We start from the raw sequence: 27,382 nt of genomic DNA, 5'->3' as shown, positions 1-27,382 counted from the left end.
CCAAGTAAATTTGCAGGTTGGCTAATTTGTGACAAAAATCATAATTATTTCAGTTTATCCAGGTTTTTTAAAATTTCTTTATTTCTGACCTACACGATTAAAAGCTGTATCATGTTATTAGGATGAGTCCTAATGTACATTTTCTGGCAAAATAAGTTTAAATCGCACCTTGACCACCACAAGCGCGCTCCATTGTGCAATATCATGAAGTCTCATGAATGCACTAATCTTCACTTGTTCTAGATTGTCAACAGTGAGCACAGTGCCCCCTCCCTTCCTCTCTTGCTCACTCTTCGCCTCTTCTCCCTTTACCCCGCCTCTCTCCTGTATCTTGTTCCCGCCACCCTCCAAACGACAAAGAGCATCAGCAGCAGAGAGCCCGTAGCCAGGGCCGGTGCCAACCTGCCAGGATGCGGTGCTGTAAGTTTTGGGCCGCGTGTTCGGTTGGATTTTACATGTGGACAGCCCTCCTCTTCAAAGGTATGTATGTCACAAACAAATTATTTACAGTGCACGCTCAAGGTCTGTTCAATATGGGCACAGGTTGGAACAAGTGTGTGTGTGTGGGGGGGATTGAAGATGAAGGCAATTCGACACCTGTGATGGTTATTCATGAAATCCAGGAGTATTTTTCAAGTTTTGAAAGTTGAGCAATAATGATCCCTGCACTTGAAGTGCAAGATACTTTTGAATTCAAATGTTTAAGAAAATATTTGATTAACTATTCTGGACACATGCTATTAAGTTATACCTAGATATGTACAATCAACAATATGGATATTAACATAATATGCTGGCTAGTCTACAATTTATCTACAGTCTACAGTTTGGGCATAAATATAACTTTCATAAACTCTACATACAGGGTGCATAATAATTAATCGGTACAACTATTGCTACCAATGATACAATAGCCTACTTCCCACTTGCACATCCATCCATCCATCCATCCATCCATCCATCCATCCATCCATCCATCCATCCATCCATCCATCCATCCATCCATCCAAAAAGCATTAACTAATGAATTTATCTTTAGATAAAAGATTTTTAGGTGAGGCAGCTTTAAGAACATATTCAATGCTCTTCTCCATCTCCACTTGATGGTGGCTAAAGGTGGTAAATAGTAAATAGAGCTTTAAAAGCAATATCATGTGCAGAAGCTTCTACAGCAAAAACCTCAATAATCAACCACTGTTTTTGTAAATCTTGGAGGTATTTATTTGTACATGGCTGATACGACAGTTGGTAGTTGACACGTCATTACCTTAGGAAAGATGATTATTGAACTGAAAGCGGTTGGCGTTCCATTAAGCTGCCAATTAAAACAGAAAGTCAGACAGAATGCTGGAAGCATGGTGGACTATTCACTCTTGTCTGATAACTGGTTGCCTCTTTAGCATGTCATTACAGCGCCAGCTCTCCAGGCATGAACAATCAATGCACGCTAAATCAAACTGTTACAGTAGTGTTGCAGTTGATTTGAGCCGAAATTGATTGGTCATTCGTGGAGACAGGCACAAGGATGATGCAATAGAAAAGTGACCCACACGCACTCATGAATCAAACAATATAAGCTCATCCTTTCTGTACATTGTACATTATAATCATACAATTATATCCCCACTCATTTGATGAAACTAATGTTATGCAAGTGCTCCAAATAGCCCAAGTGTTATCTTTTATACATGAAATATAGGCAAGCTTTGGAGTGCTTCTGCCTTGACACCATGTTGGAAAAGTTCCAAAGCAGAATCCTCTTCTTTCTTATGACACCATCACTCAATTGACAAGAGGAATCATCAGGCAAGCAAAGCAACCCTCAGAGAGAGGTTTCTCAATTCTTATCCCTATTCACCACTGAGGTTTTGCTACTCTTTGAACACAAGTTGTACATAGAAGTTGAAGTAACTTTCAAAGTCAGACTCATCAAAACAACATTCGTATTCAGTTTGGGAATATGATTCAAACGACCACCGGCCCTGTGCTGTGTATCGGGCTTACTCACATCCAACAACTTTTTGGATTGATCTTTTATTCTTGACCCTCATGAAGGTTCAGACGCTCGTAAACCCAAATCTGCCTGGCCCAGATGCTGTAATATTATCTGCATCATTTCCATTCAACGTCTCTTCTCTCTCTTGGTGTCTCTTTTACTGTTTTTTATTCTGTACTGCAGACTAATATGTTCCCCAAGTCAGCAATAAGTGACTCTTCCCGAGCCTCTTTGCTATTTAATAATGGCCTACATATATCTTATCATATTTAATCCCTTGTTCAGTTTGATATCCATGGCATGCGGTGGTTTATGTGACACTCTTCAGTCAATGATGACACTTAAATTGACACATTAGCTTGTTCTTGAAACTCAAAGCAATGGAAACCTCTTGTGACCTTCATCATCCAGACTCTGAAATGTCAAACATTTCATTAGTGAGGTTAATGCTCCACTGCTTTTATTGAGTCACTAAATCACCTTATAAATGATCTGAAATACTGCTGGTCGAAGCTGGACACCTACAGTATCATGTTGGGTTAGCACAAGCATTGGTTTTAACAGAACACGTTATAGCATGAAAATTGAAGACACATTGGAGGTCTTTGCTTCCGGATTAGGATTAAACATCGAGTGGTTTTAGGGCTGTGATCCCTTACCATAGATTATAAAACTCCCCTATATGATTCAATCTATCTGGAGAGCGCTATTAGGACACTTGTCCATGTGTTCTGCTTGTCACATTTTGCTCTTTTCACGTTTGAATGCACAAAGTTCTCTTTAAAGTCCTTAAATGATTGTTTTTGTTTTTTGTAACTAGGACACATTTAATCATTACATTTGAAATCGTTGTATACACAGTTGCAGTTGTAAATTTAAATGTAGGCAACTTCAATTCTGGAAGGTTTTAATTTGGCGGCAGCTTCATAGGATGCGGTTTTCAGGTCCTCTAACCTGCCAAAAAGTGTTCACCCCACTTCAACTCTGTTTTCTTTTGAAATGGTTTTGCATTCAACTTGTGCCCAACTATCACCTCTCCTCATGGATAACAAACAAAATGACCTGAGTTTTAGATGGCAGATTCTGAACACCTGGAGAGCTTCATTGCAGAACTCCTCCGATCTTCTTCTCTTGACCTTATTTTTGCATCAGTGTTCTTAATAAAGGGCTCAGTGAGTGTATTCTATATTATTTGGGTGAGGTATTCAAGTGCAGTTTCTTTTCTTTCTCAAACAAAAGTGTCACCATTTTGAATTAAACAACAAAGGCTGCTTTGGGAATTTATTTTTCAGCCCCTTTTCACAGAGGATTGAAATATTTGCGTTACTTTTTATACACACTTGCACACAAGCCAACACATATTTGCACCAAAGTAGCTGGAGATGTGCAGAGTTGTCATTTGGTTGACTCACCAGCAGACCCCGAAGGAGGGGGTGGGCTGACAGCGCTTTCTTTGTGCAGAACCCGTCCCCCCTGCAGGTCTTGAAAGCTGGCCCAAAACACTAAAGGATCGATGCTCTTTTATGTTATTCAAATGCGGCATCATGTTTTGTGTTGATCCGATCAAATCCTTTTAGTATTTGTATGTCTCGTATGCAACCAAGTGTCAGTGTCTTTAATCAAAGTTGATTTAACGTAATTGGATGACTTTTTGTCTTTTTTGTGCCGATTGTTTACCACTGTGTTTATTCATCATGATTCATGTGACCCTTATGAATTCCAAGCTTTGGTTTACTTATGCAGATATAGGCAAATTTAGATGCAGCAAAGCCTGAATGGACTAAATAGATGTGTGATAGTGACTAAGTAAGTGGCAGAGAGGCAAAGATTTCAATTTGACCCTTATGTCTTTACTAAAAAGATACAGCACTTCAAGAATAGTGCTGAACCAGTAATGTTACTTTTAAACCATATTTCCAAGTATATTTTTTCAACTCAATATTGCATTGAATTATTGTAAAATACGCTTGGAATTTACATACACTAATTTACAGTCAGCAAATAAATGTGTGTGAGACGCTAAAGCCTGAGAGGGTTTAGCGCCACTAAGCGCAGACACAAAAACATCAGACATTCCTGTGTCTCTGTCTGTGAGTGTGTGTTCATGAGATATGAGTGTGTGTGAGCCTGTGAAAGGGAGAATGTGTCCCTGTGGCGGTCTGTTTTTGGGTATACCAGCTCCGATGAGCATGTCTCAAAGTCAGACGTTATCACCGAGCTGTTTGACAGCAGTAGAGAATTATGGCCTGATTAGCCCCAAACAAACATGCTGGAGAAACACACACTGCATAAAAAGAGATCCTACTAAATTCCTTGCATTCATTTTTAGGTGACGCGAACTAATTGGAAATGGTGCCAATCGTGTTTTTCTTGGCTCGTCGTTCATTTCAATCCAAAACCCAATTGGCTTCGGAATGTGTTAATTTATTACGCACAAAAAAAACAAGTGGATTCAGAGCAGCCAGAAAGACTGTGAGAGGAGAGAATGAGATCAAACGAGAGGATGCTCAAACAAAATATACTAAAAATGAGGTTGCATAAATTAGAGCTTCATGAGCAACACTGGTGATGTATAAAGCATCGGGTTGGGACAAAAACAGATGTAGAGATTAGGGAAGATAAGAACAAGCTTCTGACTTTTCCTTTTTAAAATTTTCATGTGACATTTAAAACTCTTATGATTCCAATGGTGTGCACTATGGGTAGTTACCTGCTGCATTTAAACAACAGGGCAGCACAATAAAATGCCATTTAAAGTCATAGTGCACTTAAAGACTGTATTTGAATGTATTTAATTATTCTATTTACTCGTAGGGTCGTGTATATGGACTCTTTTTGAATAAATGTGCTGAACATATCATTCAGCCGAGAGCTTCTCAAACTTTTTACACCAAGTCGCAAAAAATCTGAATGCCACCATAATGATGAATGTTAAAATACAGAACAATAATCAGTCTTTGACTTGTATAGTAAGGCACTCGAACCACTTTACATTAACTTTGAGTTTACAGTACCTACTGATAGTGCCTAACGGCATCAGGAAAGACTGAGTGTTCAGTTACTTGCTTAAGGACACTTTGTGGTAGAACCCTCAACCTCTGACCAACCAAACATTGAGCCATGCCGTCCCCGTAGATGTTTAGCAAAACAGAAGGAATTAAAAAATTCTATTATAGTACACTGTAGGCCACTGAAAATTTCTGCACCATTCTAAAAAAATAAAAACAACTGTTGATTAGGCTGAACGTTTGGGTAATAGATCTGTATATAGAACTGATGTTTCAGCGAGGTATCCCTGAAATTCTCACAAGTTCCATATCACCTTTGTCATCGGTTGCATCATAAAGTCAAATATTGTTTTTGATGTCAAGGAAACAAGGTCAGTGAAACCATTGTACTGAAGGAACATGAGAAATGTGCATTTTTGTACGGTGCTGCAAAGCTAAAAGCGCCTCTGCCTCACGGCCCCTGCTGTGGTGCTGATACCCTTGGGCTTGCTTTAGTGCCCAGAGGTGCTCTAGCGCTGCTTATTAAGTCAGAACTAATTTTCCACGCAGTGTTCTGATCCAATTCCAGTACACACTCCTCAACCTGTATGGAGCATTAAAAACCGCTTTAGGATTCTATGTTCTAAATATTCAGCCCATGTTCTACGTATGAATGAGTGCAGTGTCATTGCCATTAAAATCGAGTTGATGCATCTCTAACTTAGACTTTGTTGTTTCCTTTCAAATGTGACAAGATGGCTATTTGTTTAAATGAATACTCATTCTGTTTAAACTAAGCAAGGGATGTTTTGAGTATATAATTTAGGGAAGCTGATCTAAAATGGCAGTGGTACACATCTTGCCCGACCAGTACTAATTTTGAGAGGATGCTTTGCGTAGATTTAAAACAATTTTGTACCTGAAAGATCTGAAAGAGCTGAAAGATCATTTGGAGCTTTGAGTGACTTGAAATATTTTTTAGAACATTAACGTTGTACAACCTCAGATGGTAATTTCTAATGAAACGTTGTGTAGCTTTGCTGGGTTGCTTTAAATTGTGGCTGCCAGTGAGTGTATGTTTCTCACAGAATTGGTATTTTTAGATATTATATAATTCAATATTCCCCACAGCCCATCGCTATCATGCATTCTGGATGAGTGAAGCTTTTTTGCTGATTGACAGAAAAAAAATCCCAATTTCATCAAGATTGTGAACTTGTGTAAAACTTAAATTAAAACAATACAATGATTTGAAAATCCTTTTCAGCCTGGATGTCACTGAATGCGTGACAAAGATATATTATTTAATGTCGTAATGACAAATCTGACTATTTTTTGGGGGGGCAAATATTCATTAGTTTTGAAATTAGATGTCTGCAATATGTTCCAAACAAGCTGGGACAAGGGTTAATTTATCACTTTTCATTTTAAAGACCTGAGAACAGAGGACACTAATTGTTGAAAATCTAAATGTGGAATTCTTTGCTGTTCTCTCTGAATGTACATGAGTTCCTCAACAGTCCTTGGTCTCTAAGGTCATATTTTGCAATTCATAATGCACCACACATTTTCATTTCATTTCACATTTTAGGTCTGGACTGCAGACAGGCCAGTCAACGTAGTACCCGCACCCTTTTACTACGACGCCACACTGTTGTAACACATGCAGAATGTGGCTTGTCTTACTGAAATAAGATGGAATGTCCCTTAAAAAGACACTGCTTGAATCTCAGCATACATTGTTCCAAAAACCTTTATGTAGCATTCAGCATAAATGCTGCAAAGTACACATGTCATGGGCTCAAACATATCCCCCATACAGATGCAAAGAGGCTTTTGAATTTGAAAACATTCGGGGAAGTCCTTTTTCATCTTTGACCTGGAGGTTATGACATCTTTGATTTCAAAAGCAATTAGAGATGTGGACTTGCCGAACAACGGTACAGCCTACTTCTCCACTTTGTCCATCTGAGAAGGTTCATATACATACGACCTTTGCTTAGAGTGGTCGAGTATTAACTTGCATTAAGTGACAAACTGTGTTAACTTTGGGTCATTTATTTTTTTATGGGTTGGGCCTGGCCTTTTGTCTTTCATATTTACTCTGGTTGCTCAGTCACACGTTGCCAGAACAAGTCTACTCCCATACCACTCGTCGTGCGCTCTACCAGTAATGCGTCTTGTTCTTTGTTGTTACTTTGTGCCTTTCACTGCCTGTTGGCAGATTTTGAGTGTGTACATAAATCATTCTACTTTGCCACTTTTGTGCCCTGTCTGCTTCTAGGTCCAATTCTGGGTCATTTACATCACATTGGATTTTTTTTTTTTTCAGTGTTCCTAACCCCATGTGGCAAAATCCTTTATTCAGTGTTACAGGTTTTTTGATACAGCACCGCCTGAGGGATCGGAGGTCATGGACATTTAGTGCCCTATATTCATGCCCAGCGCAAATCTAGTGCAGTCAAACTTTTTGAATGAGTGGAAATTTATTTTTTCTCCTAGAAGGCTAGGCAAAAAGGTGCTTGTGCTGTTGTGCAATGTGGGAAGGAACGCAGCTGACCTGCTTGCCTTCCAATGCAGCAACTCAACTAGTTCCCTTTAAAATCGGTGCAGACTGAGACCGACATGGCATGAAGATGCAAGAGATTAGTGCGCACAAAGTACATTTTCAAGGAACTAGAATATCTCCACTTGCAAATGATGTGAAGTTTGCCAATGAGGACAAGGCAGTTGGAGAAGTTGGTGCATCTGTGAACCTTTTCAGGGATGTTCCTTTTATACCCAATCATGACATTCACCTGTTTCCAATCAACCTGTTAACCTCTGGAATATTTTTAAGCATTCCTCAATTGTCCCCGTCATTTGTGGCTCCTGTTGCATATTTTTTTTAACATGTTTTAGGCATCAAATTCAAAATAAAATGAAAATTCAATACTGGGATATTTATTAAAAATGAATAAACTGGGGTGCTTTTCTTTGTGCCTGGCGTGAGCCGCACATGACTTGTTCAGGCATTGAAGACATTTTCTTCCTCACCAGCACAATTTCATGAGTCAGGGAGCAGCAGGATCAATAATATCCCCTACTAATGACTGCTTTACTATTATTATTTTTTTATGTTTCTTTGAACTTCAGTTCACACCGTGACAAAACACATGCTCATTATTTGGTCTCTGAATACATTGTGCAAAAATACGCAAATTTATGGCTTTACCTGCACTGATTATTTCTTAAATCTTTTGCATCAATTTAATAGTTTAAATATAATTTTTAATCATTTGTGCCACACAAAAAAATCCCATGCAATCAATATTTTACCTTGATGTGTAATTTAAGATATTTTCCTAAATGCCGATTTATATTATGTGCTGACTAGACTCTGATAGCTTGCTCTATTTTGTCTGACCTCAAACACTAACTTGCCATAACGCTTCCCATTTGGGCATTAATGGCCCGATCAGCACCCTGCCAGGCTGAAGACATGCACGCTCCTTTTACTCCTCACAAAGCTAGGATTGACTTGCTCTTTCTGCCATCCAGCTGACTATAATTGCAATTGGGATGGTTGCCGAATGGAGGAATTCCTCCATGGAAAGCCGAGCTGAACTGTTTTGTGCAGCTGTCTAAGTGGCGCTGTTAAAATGAAAATAAACAAATAAAAAAAGCTTTGCTGTATTAAGGAAATTAGCTACCTTGTGTAACTTCACTCCTGTTGGTCCCCAGGATCTCTGCAAGGAGAGTACCAGAGGAGACTTTACAAGGAGTTGCTTGCTAACTACAACCGATTGGAAAGACCAGTGGTCAATGACTCAGCTGCCATCCTGGTGGAGCTGGGCTTCACTCTTCTGCAGATAATAGATGTGGTGAGGAGCATGAACAGTACATGTTAGAACCTATTTGCCAGGTATATGCCATGAAAGATGTGGCATTGAATGGTAAACTTCTCTTCATAAATTCCCCCTAAATTACTCATTTACAGTGAAAGTCTGTAACAATCAAATCAAACGCAATATTGCATTCTGTGAATATCAAGCTTTGCTCTCTTGTATGATGTGGAAAACAATTGAAATGGAGTGGATCATAAAGCATCAACACCATATACACCTTGAATGTCGCTGGTGTCAGGCCAAAACATCATATGTCACATTTTGGTGAACTTCATAGATATATTTTCAAAAATCTACACTTTTGGTCAGTTCAGATGTGTGTGTTACTTTGAAAAATTATTGGCCAATCTAAATAGTTGAAAATGGCTTGACTTGTACCCGATGCAGTGTTAACGGTTGGGTAAAACTGCCATTTTTGGGGTCTTCAGAAAAGTGTTTAGTCTGGAGATACAAGAATTCCGCCCGACGCCAGCGATGTACATAATCATGAACTCATGTTATATGAGCAGTTTGACTCAGGGAAAGAAATCCCCAACCCCATACACACAAATATGTTCATATAGCAATAATCTCTTAACCTCCATTAATTTTTTTTGCTCTAATTCAAAGTTCTTAAAAGTAGTTGCTCGTCTAAATGGGACAGCCCAGAAAAAATCCTGGGTAGCCACAACAGTGACCTTGACCAACAGTGTATTGAAATACTGTGCGAGGTTAAATTTTGATTTGCAATTCAGATCCTCTTTCAGAAGAAGATAAGTGGTTCTGTTTCTTCTTCTTTGTCAAAATGGACAGAAACTGCAGTTCTTGTGCTTATGTGGTGTTTTTCCCCCTGCAGGGCCTCTTTTCTTTCACTCTAAGGAAATTACATTGGTTATGTGGCTCGGCAATATCTTCAACAAAGTGGATAGACTATTGGGTTTTTTTTTGCATTTATTCCTCAAAAAAAGCCAAATTGACAGCTAAACCGCTTTTCTACCGCAGATGTGCATGAGTGTGCTCTATTTGCCTTTGCTTGGAGTGTTCAGCTTTTAATACAAAAAAGTTGCTAGAAGAATTGTGAAAGCCAGACATTATTCAGTTCATGACACACTAAGAAACAATAACAATGGCCAAGAATAAGGAGGTAGAGAAATAACTGTGGCTTTGAGACGAGATTTAGTAGGGCAGCAAAACAATGCTGCAGTGTTCAGAACTAAGGCATAGCAACAGCATAGTTGGATGAACATGTTTATTTTTGTGGTTTCTATCCATAAACTGTATCTTCAAAAATTCTAGTCACACAGAAATGTCACATTTGTTCGACCAATGAGCAGAGGTAGTTCACGTCACCCATGTGCTATTAGACTGAAAAGAGTCAATGAGTACAAGAGAGGTGGACAATTAGACCAAAATGCATGAAACAGTGGCAGGCTAAGCAAGACCCAGAGAACCAAGATGGTGGAGGGTCTTCAAGAGGGCTTAATTGGATGAGAAAGATGTCTGAGGGGCAGTCATTTAGGGCTTCAAAGGTCTGTGTGCTCATCTCATGAAGGATGATATAAATAACATCATTATTTGAAGTCGCAATATCCACATCCTAAGAAGCTGACTTCCAAGACGTATTGCAGATGCTTTAGCAGACAAGTTATAAATCTCTGAAGAGACTGACATTAAGCAATGCACCAACATCTGCATGGTCTGCTGTCTGACATGATGGAGAGTGTGCTATGTGTGCCACATTTCAACCTGAAAGGAAAAGGTCAAAACATATATGTGGGTGGATTAGCCGATGCAACACGAAAACATTTAAAAATAAAAAAATATTTCATTTTCTGAAATTCCGTTTTCAAATTCATGTTGAACTTTTGTGTTTTCGTTACAGTGCATGCAGATCAGATTCTCAATGTTGCAACATGAAAATGTCTGCATGCAGTGTTCGGAACATTGACAATTACACTCGCTGCAGTACATAAAATATACAAAACTGCAGGGAGTGTAATTGTCAATGTTCCGAACACTGCATGCAGACATTTTCATGTTGCAACATTGAGAATCTGATCTGCATACACTGTAACGAAAACACAAAAGTTGCTTCTTGGGCAGCATGGTAATATAGTAGTTATCTCGGCTCAAGCTCTCCTTAGCATAGTTTACATATTCTCCCATGTTTGTTCTATTTTTTTAATTCCGACCGCTTCCTTCCACCGTCCTAAAAATATACATTGTAGACTAACTGAAGACTTTAAAGTGTTCACAAATGTATAATTAATATATTTACAAATGAAAACAGTCTCACTTAGAAGGTAGTAAAAATCCAAAAGTTTTGTCCCACCGGTGTAATCTAAAAGCATCTATAAAGCAAGACAATTAAAACTGTAAACTCATTTGGTACTATAATATTGAATTGTTATTCAGTTGTATTTCTCTGTGGATAACTGAGCCAAATGAAAAGGATGTTAGCAATAATGCATTCAATTGAAACTTACAAGTTAAGCAAACTGCATAAATAAATGAATAAATTAATTAATAAATAAATAAAATAAAACAATGCACAATAAACACAATTTGAAAGAATTACATTTCTCAAGATGTTGCATTGCATTTGTGCAAAAAAACTGTTTTCTTGATGTTGTCTCTCTGGTGTCAGGATGAAAAGAACCAAGTGTTGATGACCAACGCCTGGCTGCAGCTGGTGAGTCGTTACAAAGATTTTCTACAAAATGTCTGTGGGATTTATTATGTCCATTCATCCAGAATAACATCACTGATACTTCAATTTGTGTCCATATGGTGTAGCATCATACATTTGCAAGGGTCTTGGCTGTCTATGGTGAACATAGTTATACAGTGCTCAACCCTAATATACGCCGTCAGCAATACCAAAAGTTACTGTTTCAGGCTATAAAATTAAAGCTGCCAAGCATAAAATCACCTCTGAAAGAAAAGGATACGTGCATGAAAATTGTATTTTGAATTTTTACTGGCCCTCACAAGATTGTGCACCATCAGCATCTTTCCCAGAATGAAAGATCATGGAAACACATCCCTAGAAAGATATGACCCTTCTCATTCGCCTATGTAAGCATTACGACAACCGTGCAAATAAATGTCATATAGAAGTAGACTATCTCCCTGTTTCTCAGTACTGGACTGATATCTACCTGAGCTGGAACCCAGAAAACTACCCTGGTGTCCAGAACCTTCGATTCCCTTCAGACCAGATCTGGACTCCTGACATCCTTCTTTACAACAGGTCAGGTTTCTTTCTTCTTCCAGCAGGCTCATTTACATGCAATAGCATCGTGTATGCACTTGTTCATGTGCAGGAAGGCAAACGCAGGTTTATTTGAACTGAACATCATTGCTGATTTTTTTCATGGACATTACATAATCATATTGCAAACGCCACTGATTATAAAGCATTATAATCTACGCCAATAAATAGAGAAAAGAAGTCGTGCAGAAGCATAATTGTAGATATCCACCCCCTGCATAGAAATATAAAATGAAATGTGAGCAGCAGCATGAAGAAGATAAATATTGACAAAACTAAGTGATAAAATGGGCTTTTTTGGAGGGGGGGCAATGATGACTGGAACTGACGTGAATCTTTGCTTAGACACAACCACAGTACTGAAGATTAATGTAAGGACATGTTTGTCCAAATCCCTCTGAGACACTCATTAAGACCTCTAATCCTAAATAGATTTTTTTCCGCACTAATAGGCTGACTTTGTAATTATCTTAATGTCTTGTTCAAATTGTCTTCAATTGTTCTTCCTTGTTCTCACACACTGCAGCTTTATCTTGTTTTAAAGCAAGGGGATTGAAGCAAAACAAATAGCTGATGCAAATTATTATCGTTACCAAGTGTTTTCTAATCTGGAGGGAGTTTTTTTCCCCCCACATTATTGCGAATGTGAGTATCTTGTGGTTTCTCTATGATAAAAATGGATTTTTAATAATACTTTTTTTTCAATTACAGTCTAATCCTTCTCATCCGGCACTATTTTACTATCTGCTCTTCTTAATCCTGACATAGAAATAGAAATAGCTGCCAAATAATCTCTTATTAAAAGCATGATTACTATTGGTCTCATTCTGGATAAGGGTAGTAATAAAAAATAATGTGCAGAATTTTTTTCTCTTTGGAGAAAAAGCAGAGCAAATGGTTGATATTTTAAAAATCCAATTGTCTCAGATGAGAGTGTGAGATCATGTGAGAAAAACTACTTATGCAGCAGAGAAAATAAATGATTGCCAACTCAAATGTCTGGGAGTGTATATTAAACATCCGGACAAGTGTTGCTTTAACATTAATAACCATGAAATGGTGATTTAATAACACACATGCACTTTAGGGATGAGATCATTTCATTTTAGTTAAACAAAACTGTTGCTACTGTGTATTTAAGTACCAGTTCTATTACACATACGTCAAAGGGAGCACAAGGACAGAACAAAGGTTTGGGTGTATTAACCCAAATATTTAAAGCTCAGCTTTTAGACCTGCCGGATTACCCATCCTAATCCTGCTGCTCTCTTTCCCCATCTCAACCCTTTACCCGGAACCTCCCTTTCCTGCCTCATTCTCTCATTCATCCATCTTTCTTCACTACTGCTCCTCGCATTTGGCCTTTTTCTTTCATGACTCATCTTTCTGTCATTACCGGTATTCACGCTATTCAATTTTCTTCTTTATTTTATCATCTGAACTCTTCTAGCTGCTGTTTATAAATCATACCCTCCACAGAATTTGATTTTGTCAAGCAGTCACTATATTCACAAGTTTCTCCCATTTTGTTTTCCTACAATTTATCAACTTTTTGACTCTTCCTCTTATAAATCTATGATTTGTTTTAAGTTATTATCCTTAGTTAAGATAGTTGTAATCATCTTACGGTAGGTGTGCTCAATGAGCCAATTTTATTTGCAAATGAATTTATTATCTCTGTCAAGGACAATACGATTTTTGGGGGCAATTAACCATCATGACTGTGGAGAGAAAATTTTTGTTTTGCTTTAGCCTTTGATTTGCTTTTCTCCTAAGGAGAAGTGAAAAAGTACAGTTTCAGCTGTAATTTGGAATGCAAATACTGACATCCGAACTGGTGATATGGTCATTCAGTCAAGTTCGTGTGATGAGCCAGAGAGCTGTACTAAAAAATCAGCCAGTTAATTGTTACACAAATACCACCACAGGCATAAGGCACACTGTTACGGTACTTGTTATCCCATCAGAGAGCATCCAAGCACCACTGTAATCTCATTGTTTTGAATAGTGGATGGAGACTTCACATGCCCTTTGACCTGTTGGAGCTATGAGGTCAGACGGCATCATTTGATGAAATACATCTGATCTGAAATTTTTCCTGATGAGTTGTCCAACTCCTGCCATTATATTACTATGGTGATACCTTTTTAGATCAATGAGCCGGCTATTCACTCTCAACCAAATCAGAACATAAACAAATGAACAGTGTATTTTTATCTGACTCTGTGATGGTTTTGGATGCAAACTGATGGGTATGCTTGACATAGTTGTTCAATATTCTGCACTTTTTTTTTTTTTTGCTGTTTACCCTCAATGATGTTGCTCAACATAACTGAACCCTCCCACCACATGGCATTTAACTGGGCATAAACTGATTCCTCATCTGCATTTCTTGCTTTTGCCACACAAAATGGCCCTTGTGGGAATTTAGTACATAAACTACTGTATATAACCTCCTTTGTTATTGTAGGATAAAGTCAGTGGTTTCACTTGACTGACGATCAATCCATTACTTAAAGGTAGGTACATTACATTACAGCTGAAGTTAGGTCGGTACAGTAAATGTGGAAATGTAATGTCATTTATGGTAACTTGACACAATTTCAGCAGATTGTGAGTATATTTTAAAGAGTTTGGTGCTATCGCTATTTTAGTCTAGCCTCCGTACCACAAATGCGGAAATAATACGTACAGCCAATTGTTATTGTTGTTGTTTTTCCATGCATGTATTGCTTACATATTGACTGACTGGACAATTAACAATATAATAACACATGAAAGCTCATGTGAAATTACATCGGGTGGCATATTAATACAAAATAAACAACATGCTGCAACAGTTGTGTAATGCAACATTATTTCAGCAAAATGATCCAATGCTGTATGTTTCCACATTTCTTACAGTGGATGACTTGAGGAAGATGATGATGTGATATAATCTATTTAGCCCGCTTCATTTGCCGTATATGCTCTCTTCTTACTATAAATATGTATCACTTGAAAGTAGGGAATCACTGTACTGTAGCCTACTATTACTGCCTGTGGGCTTCTTGGCATCTTATTAACCGCTGAGCCCAGATGTCAGGATTTCCTGACTAACGATTGTATTTCTCGACTGTGAAATCATGAACTTGTGCAAACTCATCTCAGTTCAGTCATTTCAAAAACATTGAAAATTGCTCCCGTCAGAAAAAAAATGCCGCCAAGCACTAAAGTGAAGTAAACAACAGTAACATTGGTATCAACAAAGGTACAACGTGGTATCCAGGCACTAACTAAACTCCAGATAAGTCAGCATTCACTCTCACCTTCACGCCTAACACCAATTCAAGGTCTTTAGTTCAATTACATATTGTTGAGATTTTGCTGTAAGATAGATGTGCTCGTTATCAAAAGGGGATATGGTCAATATTTTTGTATGTATGTAGAAGTAGATCAACAAGCTCACACAAAATTCTTTGGCAAAAAAATGACAAAAGCTTTGTAATTGCCATGTTGGTGGGAAAGCACTACTTATGTCTAACTCAAACTTTTCACTTCACCTCAGCATCCTTAACACAAAGATGCCACCAGATTGCATCAAATAAAAAATAGGGTTATATTGGCCAGTGTACAAAAAAGTGAATAGTTGACAGCCAATAAGTGGCTTTTTTCAAGCAAATAATAGAATTAAATTTTCAAGCGCAAAATCAAAAATGTGTAGCGGGTTGGTTCACTGTGCAAATTGATTACTACCAATTGTAAATTACTACCAATCGTACATTAAAACCAATCGTACGGCAGTTTTTGTTTAATTTGATTATTATTTGTAAATGATTTTGCTTTTTGATGTCAGCACTAAAAATCTTCTCACTAAAAACCTCAATAGTTTGTCAATGTTTTTTTTCTTTCAGCGCATCTTATGATGCCCATTATTTTCAGGCAGACAGCTTTTTCTGATATCAGCCTGAGTACATAATTAAAGGACCTAGGCAAACATTGTAATATTGTTTCATTGCAATATTGTTTCAATATTGTGTCAATGCCTCGGGCATGCTGATTTTAAAGGGAATGAGAGGGATCACTTCCATTGGCTGGGAAATGAGTTGGCTCTGTTCGCTCTCACAATGACACAGACGCTCTTTTCTAACTGCATGTCTATGAAAATCCCAAAAGAAAGAACACTCCAACTTCTTGCACTGGACACAAAAGTAGGGCCTACGGTGTAGTGTTCTGTCTGACTGTGCAGGAAGCCAAGGCTTGTTCCTTACAAAAGAGCATATCTGACTTTAAAATGTCTCCTCTATGTTCACAGCAAATCCACAGTTGATTGTTAAAGCAGATGGTTTATTAGCCCACTGTTTTTATGTGTACGATCCAAATGAATTCATAACTGCTATTTATAGGTTGAAGACAACATACATCTTTAAAGTTGTCCGCACCACAAGTATGCGCGCTCTCCTACACATGCCACGTTCCCTGGATTACAAGGATGTGAACACTTTCGGTTTAAATAAATCTTTCAATAATAAAAGCTTGAATAATTCATGACGTGGTTTTGCCTCTGTCGCCCCGTTTTACTACCTCCATCTGATAGTGGCACGCATGGAAGAAGAATAAATCACAACACAATTATATGACTCGTTTTGACTAGAGGCGGGATCAAATAAAAGGGGGTCCTTCCAGGTATTGCGCCGAGATGCAGTTCATGCTTTCCTTTGTTTGGGCTTGTGAATGAAGCTCAAGTCGGATCCAGCAATTTATCTCTCAAGTTTGGGATTAGAGTGTGGATGTATTGCGTGTGCTTTTAATTCACATGTATTGATTGATTGATTGATTGATTGATTGATTGATTGATTGATTGATTGATTGATTGATTGAACATTTTTTGATCCCCGGGGGTGGGGAAATTCAAGCCCCAGCAGTACCCATACCACAGAGCAGGTATACAAAAAACACACAGATGGCATGAGCGCAACTCAATAGGCTCTCATAAGGCTGCCACACAACGGCGCCACAAAGAAAGCCAGAAAGTGCGAAAAATAAAAGCCATCAAAGCAAAGCAAAGCAAAAAGACAAAGGAAAAAAAGTAACAGCGGCCAACCAGCACCCCTCAATATCAGAGAACACCCCAAAACACACAAAATAGCCTCAACGGGGTCCATAGACAGGTGTATGGGCAGTCCAGTTCAACGGGTCTGAGCCTTAACGGTGTTGATAGTTCTGAGAAAAAAATTGTCAGCTGTGCATTGAGCCATTCAAAGGCGAGGCAAGGCAGATTTTGTCACGTCCCCTTACGACCTGCCATCCAACCAGTGATTTTCCTTCCGTCAATTGTTCTCAGCCACGCCTGGCACTGATCAGAACCTCGGACAGCTCCTGCCCCTTCCGTCCTGTTATTGCCCGCTCCTGCCGCTCATTACCACACCTGCTACCACCTCTTACTTAAACCTTGCAAACACATCACTTTTAAGCTATTTTAGCTTTTGATGTATTCATGGGGTCTCCATAGAACAGATAATTCTCACTTGTTACTCTCCTCCCAGTGCGGATGACCGCTTCGATGCCACTTTCCACACCAATGTTCTAGTGAATGCTTCGGGTTACTGCCAGTACATCCCACCCGGCATCTTGAAGAGCACTTGCTACATTGACGTGCGCTGGTTCCCCTTTGATGTCCAGAAGTGTGACTTGAAGTTTGGCTCCTGGACACACAATGGCTGGCTGCTGGATCTTCAGATGCTGGATGTGGACACATCCACCTACATACCCAATGGCGAGTGGGATCTTGTGGGTAAGTTGCTTTATATTTTGCTAGCTTGACAGGCATGAAGTATGTGAGAGGAGATAGAAACATCTCTTAGCGATTAATAAGTTACTATGTTGAAAATTTGCTTCACTTCATTCCCATGTTTCACTATTTGTGCCATGGCTAATAAGCGACAAAACCAAAGCTGTTGCATGCAATGTGATACATTTCTTTAATTGTGTGACCCATCTCTCCATTCATCCTTCTTTCACCCATATGGCTGTTTAGACGGACAGATGGGATGATTGTGTTAATGTTTTGTGCACTTGTGTCCCTCAGGTGTCCCAGTCAAGCGCAATGAGCTATACTACGACTGTTGCAAGGAGCCCTACCCTGATGTGACCTTCACAGTCACCATGCGCCGCAGAACGCTTTATTACGGCCTCAATTTGCTCATTCCCTGCGTGCTCATTTCTGGCTTGGCTCTTTTGGTCTTCCTGCTGCCTGCTGACTCAGGAGAAAAGATCTCTCTAGGTGAGATGATGCACAGATGTGAACAATTAAGAACTTGGGAGTTGGCCATGGCTTTGTACATAGATGTAACCTTGTCGTTTTTGGGAAAACTCTAGATTTAGAACTGTGCCTTTTGGAATTTCTGTCCACATTTTGTCACACGACAGTGACATTGGTGTTCCATCGTGTGGGTTGTCTCGAAAATATTTCTAGTCAAACCTAGATTTAATAAAAAAAATTCAAATAAGTCAGGGTTACTGATGGAGTAGTGCAGGGGTTGGCAGTACACCAGCCCTCAAGGACCGGAGTTCCCTACCCATGACAGGTTGAGTTCCTACTCACTGACAGCGTTAGTGTGAAAGCTTGTCAGTTTCTTGTGAAGGAACCTCGTTCCATCCTTGAACATCTAATTCTTTTGGGGATGCTCAATCAGGACCTCACCTAAAGATAGTTGGGTAAAAATAATAATATAATATGCGGGACGACCCAAATGTCGGTTTTTCATTCAACTGAACAAGTTGGGTCAAAATGCTGCTTTTTTTTTAGAAGAAATGCTGACAGCATTGTATATTTCCAACCTACATTTAAGTACAAAGCATGCAATACTGTGTGTTCATATGTGTATGCAAACATTCTCATAAATCATGTATCGAGTCATAAATACATGCATGTAAAACCGCTTGGAATAATTGAATTTCTGAGGGGACTTCCATCTGCGGTTTTTGATGAATCGCCACATGTGGATGAGCAGTCACCAGTTAACATGAATTTGACAGATTTCTGGAGAGCTAAGCTTCCTTGAGCATTCCACCTGACAAATTACTGTGGTTTTGAGAAGATAACTGACTATGACCATAAGTTATTTCAAGAATAATTTCACACGTCAGTTGTTTACCTCACACTAATCATTTTCCTTATGGTATGTTCTTTATGCCTTGTCTCTGTATTTTTATTTTTTTGCAAGGGATCACCGTGCTGCTTTCGCTAACCGTTTTCATGCTTCTGGTAGCTGAGATCATGCCAGCAACCTCTGACTCAGTTCCCCTCATCGGTAAGTTCTATTTATGTGTGACTCTATGTGTCATATACACAGAATCACCCACAGGAAAAGAACTTGACACAGTGGAATCATGTTGTTGAGCTATTTATATGCACGTACATACTGTTGCAATATGGCTCCGCCCATCAAAGCAAAGTGACTATTGATTCTTTCAGTCATCGCTTTGACATTATTGACCACAAGCCTTGGGAGTGTTTCTGCAAGCAATATTAACACATGCATTGTGGTAAATGTGTTATTCAATGCTGACTGACCTCTCAATATGGTCACCTGGAGAAGAATTGTTCAATTGGCAGACACTGAGGTTGACCAAACATCATTCCCACGGCTCTCCAGAGAAGTTCTTTGGTAAAATTGGGTGACCCAAGTGAATATACTGTCAGCACCACCAAGACAAGAAACTTAAAACAAGAGGGTGGAAGAACATCCAATAAAGGCTAAATGGAAAATGTAAAAGAAGAGGGAAGAGACAATCATATTTGATGTTAAACAAATTACAGCACAATGCAGTTGTACATCAAATAAATTGATCCATACCCACAACTCAGACATATTAAAGTAGACCTTGAGCTGACTAAGTGCTCTCTGTGATTCCTACCCAGATTGAGTAATTCAGGGGCACTCGTCAACCTCAATTTTAGGAAGACCTGCACAATCAAATAAAAGTCAATACAAGAGTGTTCGCAGAATGTTTGGTTTAGAAGTTGGAAGCCTTCCATCGGGAATGACAGGACTTAATGGTAATGTTTGATTCCATGTTAGTCTATAACACGAAAGATAAATGCATTTCACTATTTGTATCAGAATATCCGTTAAAGCAACCAGTTGTGTTGGACATTTAGTAGTGTAGGCCTCACTAATGCACAACCTACAGATTTAATTGTATTACTGCTATAAATATTGTTTTCTCCAATGTAAGTGACACTGTCTGAGAGGTATTACGTTAACAATACAGTTTAAATAACTAAATGGCTATCCAACCAAACATAATATTTGCTTTAAATGGCTGAAGGACAAGTCTAACTGCCCTGTCAATTAAAATGATTGAATGTGGCTATTAACTATTTTCAACAGTACTGCCTGAAATGTAAGATAGGTCTTTTACCATGAGATTTGAATCCCCAGAAAGTATGCTCATGTTTGTTGTGTGTCTTCCAGCTCAATACTTTGCCAGCACCATGATGATAGTTGGAATGTCGGTGGTGGTGACTGTGATCGTCCTGCAATTTCATCACCATGACCCTCAGGGAGGCAAGATGCCCAAGTGGGTAAGTGATAGATTTTTTTTCCCTGTGAGCTCTCCTCATTACGCAGAAATGGAACATCCAGGTCCAAAAGTTAAAACCCTGCCACAGTTTGGCTTTAGCCACAGATGCTTCTGCTGCAGGCATACAAGCTTCAGGATCTTGTTTACCTGGCGAAATCCAGAACCTACAATGGCTTAAGCCAAGCTGTGGGGAGGATTTTACTTTTTGGTCTTGGATTTGCCATCCCAGGCATTAGGGACAGGGGGACTCAGATAAGCCAACATGTACTCAATCATGAGAAGAAACCTCGAGCAGACTTAAGACCTAATTAATATGGGTGTAAGAGACAAAGGGAGAGTGAGAGAGAGAGAATGCGATTATATAGATGACCATTAATTCAGATCATCTATCATCTTTTGTTTAATGTTCAAGTGGACTTATTTTTGGTCAGCTTGTTACGCAAAGTAGCAAGGATTTGTTTTCCAAATAAATCTGACATCATCAAAGTGTTCTATTGATAGTTTACATAAAAATCTGTCTCAATAATAGTTTGGCAAATTGATTTAAGTTTTATTGAGCCACATGATATTTACTCAAACCAATTGGATCCTGCTTGGTGAAAATGTACTTTTATTGTTACTATTCTTTGATCATTCAAGATGAGATGAGAGCAATTGCTTGTTGTGTAAACAAAGTGAAAGAATTCAAAAACACAATTTTCCATGAGTGCCCTGTACATGTTTAGGTTCGGGTGGTCCTGTTGAACTGGTGTGCTTGGTTTCTGCGGATGAAGCAACCTGGCGATGAGCGCAGGCGTCCCGGCTACAAGCACCGCCATACTACACAGCACCATTCCAGCAGCAACTCTATCGAAATGGGCGCCGTTCCAAGTCTCTCCATTCCTATCTCCCAAACGTCCTGCCCACCATGCACCTCAGGCACCTCCAACGGTTCAATGAGCCTCTACTTTGGCAACTACCATCCAGTGGAGACTCCACACTGCCCACTGTCCAGCGACTCTGGTGTAGCACTGGGGGGTCGCGCTCACAGCTCCCCTGGTGAAGAGGCTGAGCCCCCCAGTGTTCTGGGAATGGGTGCGGGGATGGGAGTCAGGATCCCGCCACCAGAGATTCAGCGCATCTTGGAGGAGGTGACCTACATAGCCCAGCGCTTCCGGAATCAGGATGAAGCTGAGGCCATTAGCAGTGAGTGGAAGTTTGCAGCTGCAGTGGTGGACCGTCTGTGCCTGGTGGCCTTCTCGCTCTTCTCCATCATTTGTACCTTCACCATCCTCATGTCAGCACCCAATTTCATAGAGGCTGTCTCCAAGGACTTCACATAGCTAGATGCAGAAAAAAAATATTTATCACTCTTTATGGGCCATAATTCTTATTGTATTTTTCTTATGTAAATATAGATGTTTTAAGTCTCAGCTACCGCTGACTTCTATGTGCAAACACACATACATGTTGTCCATTTGAGCTCACTTGCCAAATTACAATCTTGATGAATTATCATCTGGAAACTTTTTCCACCATTAACGTTACCTATAATTTTGCACATTTCAATTTGAGTGTGGGGCACAAGGGGGGGCGCTTTTTCAAACAACTGAAATGATGTGCTGGTATAAGTGAGCAGACACTCTTTGCTTTTGTAAGTATGTAGAGATGCTCACTGTGAGAATCACATTTTAAATCTGGTTCGCTATTTTGAGTGATTACATCTGTACTGTATTAAACTCTTGGGGTTACTTTTGTGTTTAGTGCAAAAAAATGCTTTATATCAACTGGTTGGAGTGGACCAATAATACAGATTCAATGTTGTCATTCAAATGTATTTTATTGTAGTTTATGTCCTTAGCTATTTGCTTGGAAACTCCAGCGGTAAGCTACTATAAAGAAAGTTCAAAGTCGCTATAGTGACCTTGGACGGTCTGTTACTGTATCTCACAATAATTTTGTGGGATTTGTAAGATATAAATAAAATAAAATAAAAACATTTGGAGGGATTTAATAAACCTATCTTCACAACACTAACGGCTTAAAAATTAGGGACAACAATAGCATGTTGGCCATGCAAGATTGTGGGTGTTTTGCTTTGTAATATACATGGATACAGAGTTCACAGAGGGAGACATGAGGGAGACATGTCTCCCTCAAACAAAGATAATTACTAAAGGCCCTAAGTCTCATGACGTGTCTCCTTCAAATAAAGATTATTAGTAAAGGAGTGAGAATTTAAGAAAAAAAATTGACATCACTGCAAAATGGTGAACCTTTATCGAAGCTCTATGTCAATATAGGTTCTGCGTATGTTCATAGAAGAGTCGAGTCGCTCCTGTTGTACATAAAAGGTGAATTTAATTTTCATCTTTGTTGTGCTGATTGTCGTTTATGTCTTTTGAAGTGTAAAATTTCACCCTTAGCCAAATTAAATGTTCAAATTCTGTGTCTGTCTCTTTTTAAATCCTTGAGGTGAGAATCAATGAAAGTGGAACCGAGTAAATATCAATAGGCCTATTGTATAATTTTGCCTCAACCCATCTTTATTTCTGCAAGTGACCTGAAAGCAAACTATGATAATGTCTAGCGTTTACCCAAATACCAAGCTCACTATCATAAAACAACGATGGCAGACCATTCTTCCTAGATGCAGAAAACAAATATGTATATTTCAATACATGCAACACTGGCCATTTTAGAATGTTTGAAAAAAGAACCTCACAACAAATTTAACATGACACATGAAAAAAAAAGTGATGTGTCTGGTAATTTCCACACCGTTAGCTTGTTTTAGGTGGTATTAAAACTATCTTTAATCTGAAATTGTGTCGTATTATGTGAGACCAAAATATAAACTCAACTCAGTGCCTAGTGGTAGAGAGTCCGCCCTGAGACTGGAAGGTTGTGGGTTCAAACCTCGGCCGGGTCATACCAACGACTATAAAAATAGGACCCATTGCCTCCCCGCTTGGCGCTCAGCGTTAAGGGTTGGAATTGGGGGGTTAGATCACCAAATGATTCCCGAGCGTGGCACCGCTGCTGCTCGCTGCTCCCCTCTCCCCCAGGGGATGGATCAAAATCACACGGGGATGGGTTAAATGCAGAGGACAAATTTCACCACGTGTGTGTGTGTGTTGACGATCATTGGGACTTTGACTTTAAATAGCAGATGAACCAAAAAAGGCCATAAAGAATAGACAAATACTGTGGAGCATGCATTTTTTTTTTTTTTTAAACCCAACTCTGGAATAAAAATCAGTTTACTGATGGCCAGCCAAAATGTATCTCATCTTTTGTATTCTTATCAAGACAAGGATACTGGCACTGTGTCTTAAATTCAGTTGATTATTTATTGCTGATTTTTCTTCTTCTCTAAAGTGTCACTATCAAAAAATGTAACAGATTCATCCTAATTGAACATAGGCATTGTATATGGTTTTCAACAAAAAGTGCAATAAATGCAGCTATGAATAACTATGAATAAAGAACACAGTTAAATGACAGATTAGTAATCAATAGCAAAGATAATATACAACTAATTGGTTGCAACATGGCATACCTGCTATGTTAAATTCTCATATATACAAGAATGCGATTAAATTGAAGGATCAACCATGAGGCCAGGAATGTTAGACTCCCTTTAAGTTTTGTTAGAGTCTCAGAGTAATAATCATCATGGAGACAGTAGAAAAATAAGTCTGAGACTGTTTTGGTTGGGGTGTCACTTTTACTCATAGTAAATGAATGCGGATGTGAGTGGATCCAACTAATCACATCACAAACACAGCGTAAATGTTTACAATGTTTCGTAATGCACTTTGTCATCGACCTCACCATAAGATGTTTTTGACTGAGGTCACCTAATTGACCATAAACATGTCAACCCCCTCCCCCAACACAGATACAACACTGGAACTGGGGCGTACATTTCCACTGATAGCGCGGAAGCAAATGCCGACTGGATGGAGTTTCCACCTGATTTAATGTCCCTGTTTGTTTTATACACAGATGTGGAATATAAGAGTGGGAATAAATGTACTCATTGGGCAGTCCTGCTCTAGAACAATGTGTTCTGTGAGTTCAGCTCTGTAGCCTATATTGACAAAAGTAACACATAACCGACCGGGTTTTTACACTTTCAATAAGTAAACCATAAGTCATCATCTTTTCATGACATTCTGGAGCATTTTATGTTTTTGTCCTGCGTGGGAAAAAACGAATTGGAAGGTTTTGGCCATCAGAAAACGCTGGGATGAGCTAGAAAAGAGACTGTGAGGCATTCACACCAGTGACCTCTGACTTCACTCATGTTCTTCTGTATAAATGAGCAAACCTCATAGCAAACTCTTTCAGAAAGTCTTCTCAGAAGAGTAGAAGCCGGGCTCCCAATTTACAAAGTTTAGGCCCTACCCATTTTAATTACTTTTTCAACAGTTGCTGATACACTGCAGGGGCTAGACTGTAAATCTGGAATATTTTTAATTTTCTGGGAATTAACATTTCTTTAATTCTGGCCTACTGGGCTTGGGGGCGGACTGCCCTCTCTTTAAGAGCAATCTGGGTTCATTTGGGGTCGGTAAGACAGACATTCTCCCAGAATAATTATTGTTGTAGATAAAGCTTTTAATAATTTGGCCCGGCGCTGTATCAGCATTCATATGCCATCTACAGCACCGTATGGCTCTCTATTTAAAGAAGCTGAGTGTATATGTCTTACTTCAAATACAGTCAGAGACTGATCAGTCACAGTTGTGACCTAAATGAAATAATAATATATTAAGAACAGTTTTAGACCATTTTACAGTTGCAAGGGCAGTTTGACTTTAGGATGAAAATTTCAAAGTCTTTGTATTAAAGGTTTGTTCTGATTGTTCTAACAATTTCTGTATCCCATTGAATGAAGAATATATTTGTGGATCAGATTAGTACAGTTCACATTGTGCAGCATATCAAATATTCATTAGCTTTAGTGTGTAATGCTTTTGAAATGGTGCAAATGCATCATTATCTCTCCTTTTAATGTAAACTGCTGATTTCCCCTTTACAACAATTTGGACGGTCGTCGGGCCATTAGATATTGGCACCATACACCATTAACTTTGTGCCATTTTAACAAAACAAATGCTAGAAAGTGAAACAGTATTCTTTGGGAAAATAAATCACACCAGAAATTGTAAAAATATGCAAATGAAAAAATGAACCTGAAATCAAAGCCAAACCATCGCACACACTCAGACACATATGTACATGAATACGTTCTTATAATCTGCAGTTTAATCAATTATTGCTGTGAAGCTGAACACATTAGTTATGAGAAATGTGATCTCATCACCTTGTAATTACTCAAAAACTGAGAATTAAATAAAAGTCTCCTGACCCAGTACATGTGACATGATTAGAAATCAGCACTGAGAAAATTAGGGAGGACCACAGTAATCATAGATGCAGCTCGGAAACATCTATTAGAAGCTTTGGTATGAACTTTTCCCTCCTGCAGGCTTTCATTATTTGACAGTAAGATGATGGTCATAAGGGAAGGATCGTAACAGATGGGTCTTCCTCAACATTGCAAACACCCGGTGAGGATGTGTTTTCTCTGTCGATTTTACACCTTCGATCGACTGACGTATATGATGATAACATATGTTGTTGACTTTTGTACTTGTTTGTTTTGAGTGTCAGTCGTGAAACAGGGCGTTGTGTGGGACTACGGCGAAGTAGGATGGAAGGGCAGTAAGGGAGGCTGCAGACTCCCTTGTGCAAACTGCGCGCAGTGGGGATGTGCGTGATAACAGATTGTGCGTTCACATTGTGTCAAATAGTCAGACTACTGAGCTCAGTGTGAAGCTGATGTCAACTTCATGGGGTAAAAACAAAACAATGCAGACACTTCAGAAGCAGTTGAGCTTCAATCATAATTGTTGAAGCCTGTTAAGCTATGAATGTTTTTTTTTTTTTATCATTGATTAAAAATAAATGTCATAGTTTTTCATTGTAAATTTCTCTTTTACTTTTAAAACTACATTATAATTCTAGAGTCACCACATGCTATTCCTTTTGTGTACCTAATGTAGTGGCTACAAAAGAGAGAATTAATTTTTTGGTTTGTTTGCATTTGAAACCCAGCCGTGGTTTGATAAGCAATGGGGAAAAATCTAAATCACTGCCGCCCTCCATTTTCACATCGACTGCTCATGTGATTTGTGTGTCATCAGTTAAAATTTATAAAGCTCTTGAAGCATACAGTAGAAGTGTTTCTTTTTTACTCCGATTTTTTTAAACCAGTACGATGATTTCCTTTCTCCTGGAGCTTAGGGGACTCTATGAAAGAATGATAAACAGCAAAAAAGTGCTAGATATAAAAATACTTTTATATACTTTTAAGATTCAAGATGCCATATTCAAGAGTTTTTATTCGCCATGTTTGAGCGTGCCAAACAAGGAATTTGACTTCGGTAAATCACAGCCTCTGTTCAACATTTAGGTGACTAATAACTCTCAGGACATGTGAAAAGTGGCAAATATTCTCAAACATCCCCTGATCTTAAACTTCCCAAGAGGGCAAGGAAAACCTCAAAACTCCAGCTAGGGTAAATGAGAAGCCTTGAGAAGAGACCACAGATGGGAGGGTCCCTCTTCCAGGATGACCAGGCTGTAATGGATGCAGAGAGGACACATAGTACAAACAGTGTAGACAATTCAAAAAAGT

General features: G+C 38.9%; 1 protein-coding gene across 1 annotated transcript; it reads left to right on the top strand.

Annotated features, from left to right (window-relative positions):
* The first annotated feature begins 314 nt into the window (after positions 1 to 314).
* LOC148404330 (neuronal acetylcholine receptor subunit alpha-7-like) lies at positions 315 to 23,119 on the top strand. Its single transcript, XM_088379519.1, has 9 exons — positions 315 to 480; positions 8,707 to 8,846; positions 11,497 to 11,541; positions 11,993 to 12,102; positions 17,649 to 17,896; positions 18,191 to 18,385; positions 19,329 to 19,415; positions 20,583 to 20,692; positions 21,417 to 23,119. Exons 1-9 carry the CDS (start codon positions 411 to 413, stop codon positions 22,011 to 22,013), a joined length of 1,602 nt encoding a protein of 533 aa, XP_088235645.1. The 5' UTR covers positions 315 to 410; the 3' UTR covers positions 22,014 to 23,119.
* The last annotated feature ends 4,263 nt before the right edge of the window (positions 23,120 to 27,382 follow it).

Source organism: Syngnathus floridae, chromosome 1, assembly GCF_059516105.1.
Source record: "Syngnathus floridae isolate MCC-2025c chromosome 1, RoL_Sflo_1.0, whole genome shotgun sequence".
In the NCBI taxonomy this organism is placed as follows: Eukaryota; Metazoa; Chordata; class Actinopteri; order Syngnathiformes; family Syngnathidae; genus Syngnathus; species Syngnathus floridae.
Note: the sequence above shows the minus strand (reverse complement) of the source record. Positions and strands in the feature narration are given on the sequence as shown.

What these genes read in the sequence shown, in the direction of transcription:
- LOC148404330 (XM_088379519.1), top strand. Translation starts at nt 411, where the DNA reads ATGCGGTGCTGTAAGTTTTGGGCCGCGTGTTCGGTTGGATTTTACATG. An exon ending in TGACTCAGTTCCCCTCATCG is followed by an intron (nt 19,416 to 20,582) that starts GTAAGTTCTATT and finishes TGTGTCTTCCAG; the next exon opens with CTCAATACTTTGCCAGCACC. An exon ending in GAGGCAAGATGCCCAAGTGG is followed by an intron (nt 20,693 to 21,416) that starts GTAAGTGATAGA and finishes GTACATGTTTAG; the next exon opens with GTTCGGGTGGTCCTGTTGAA.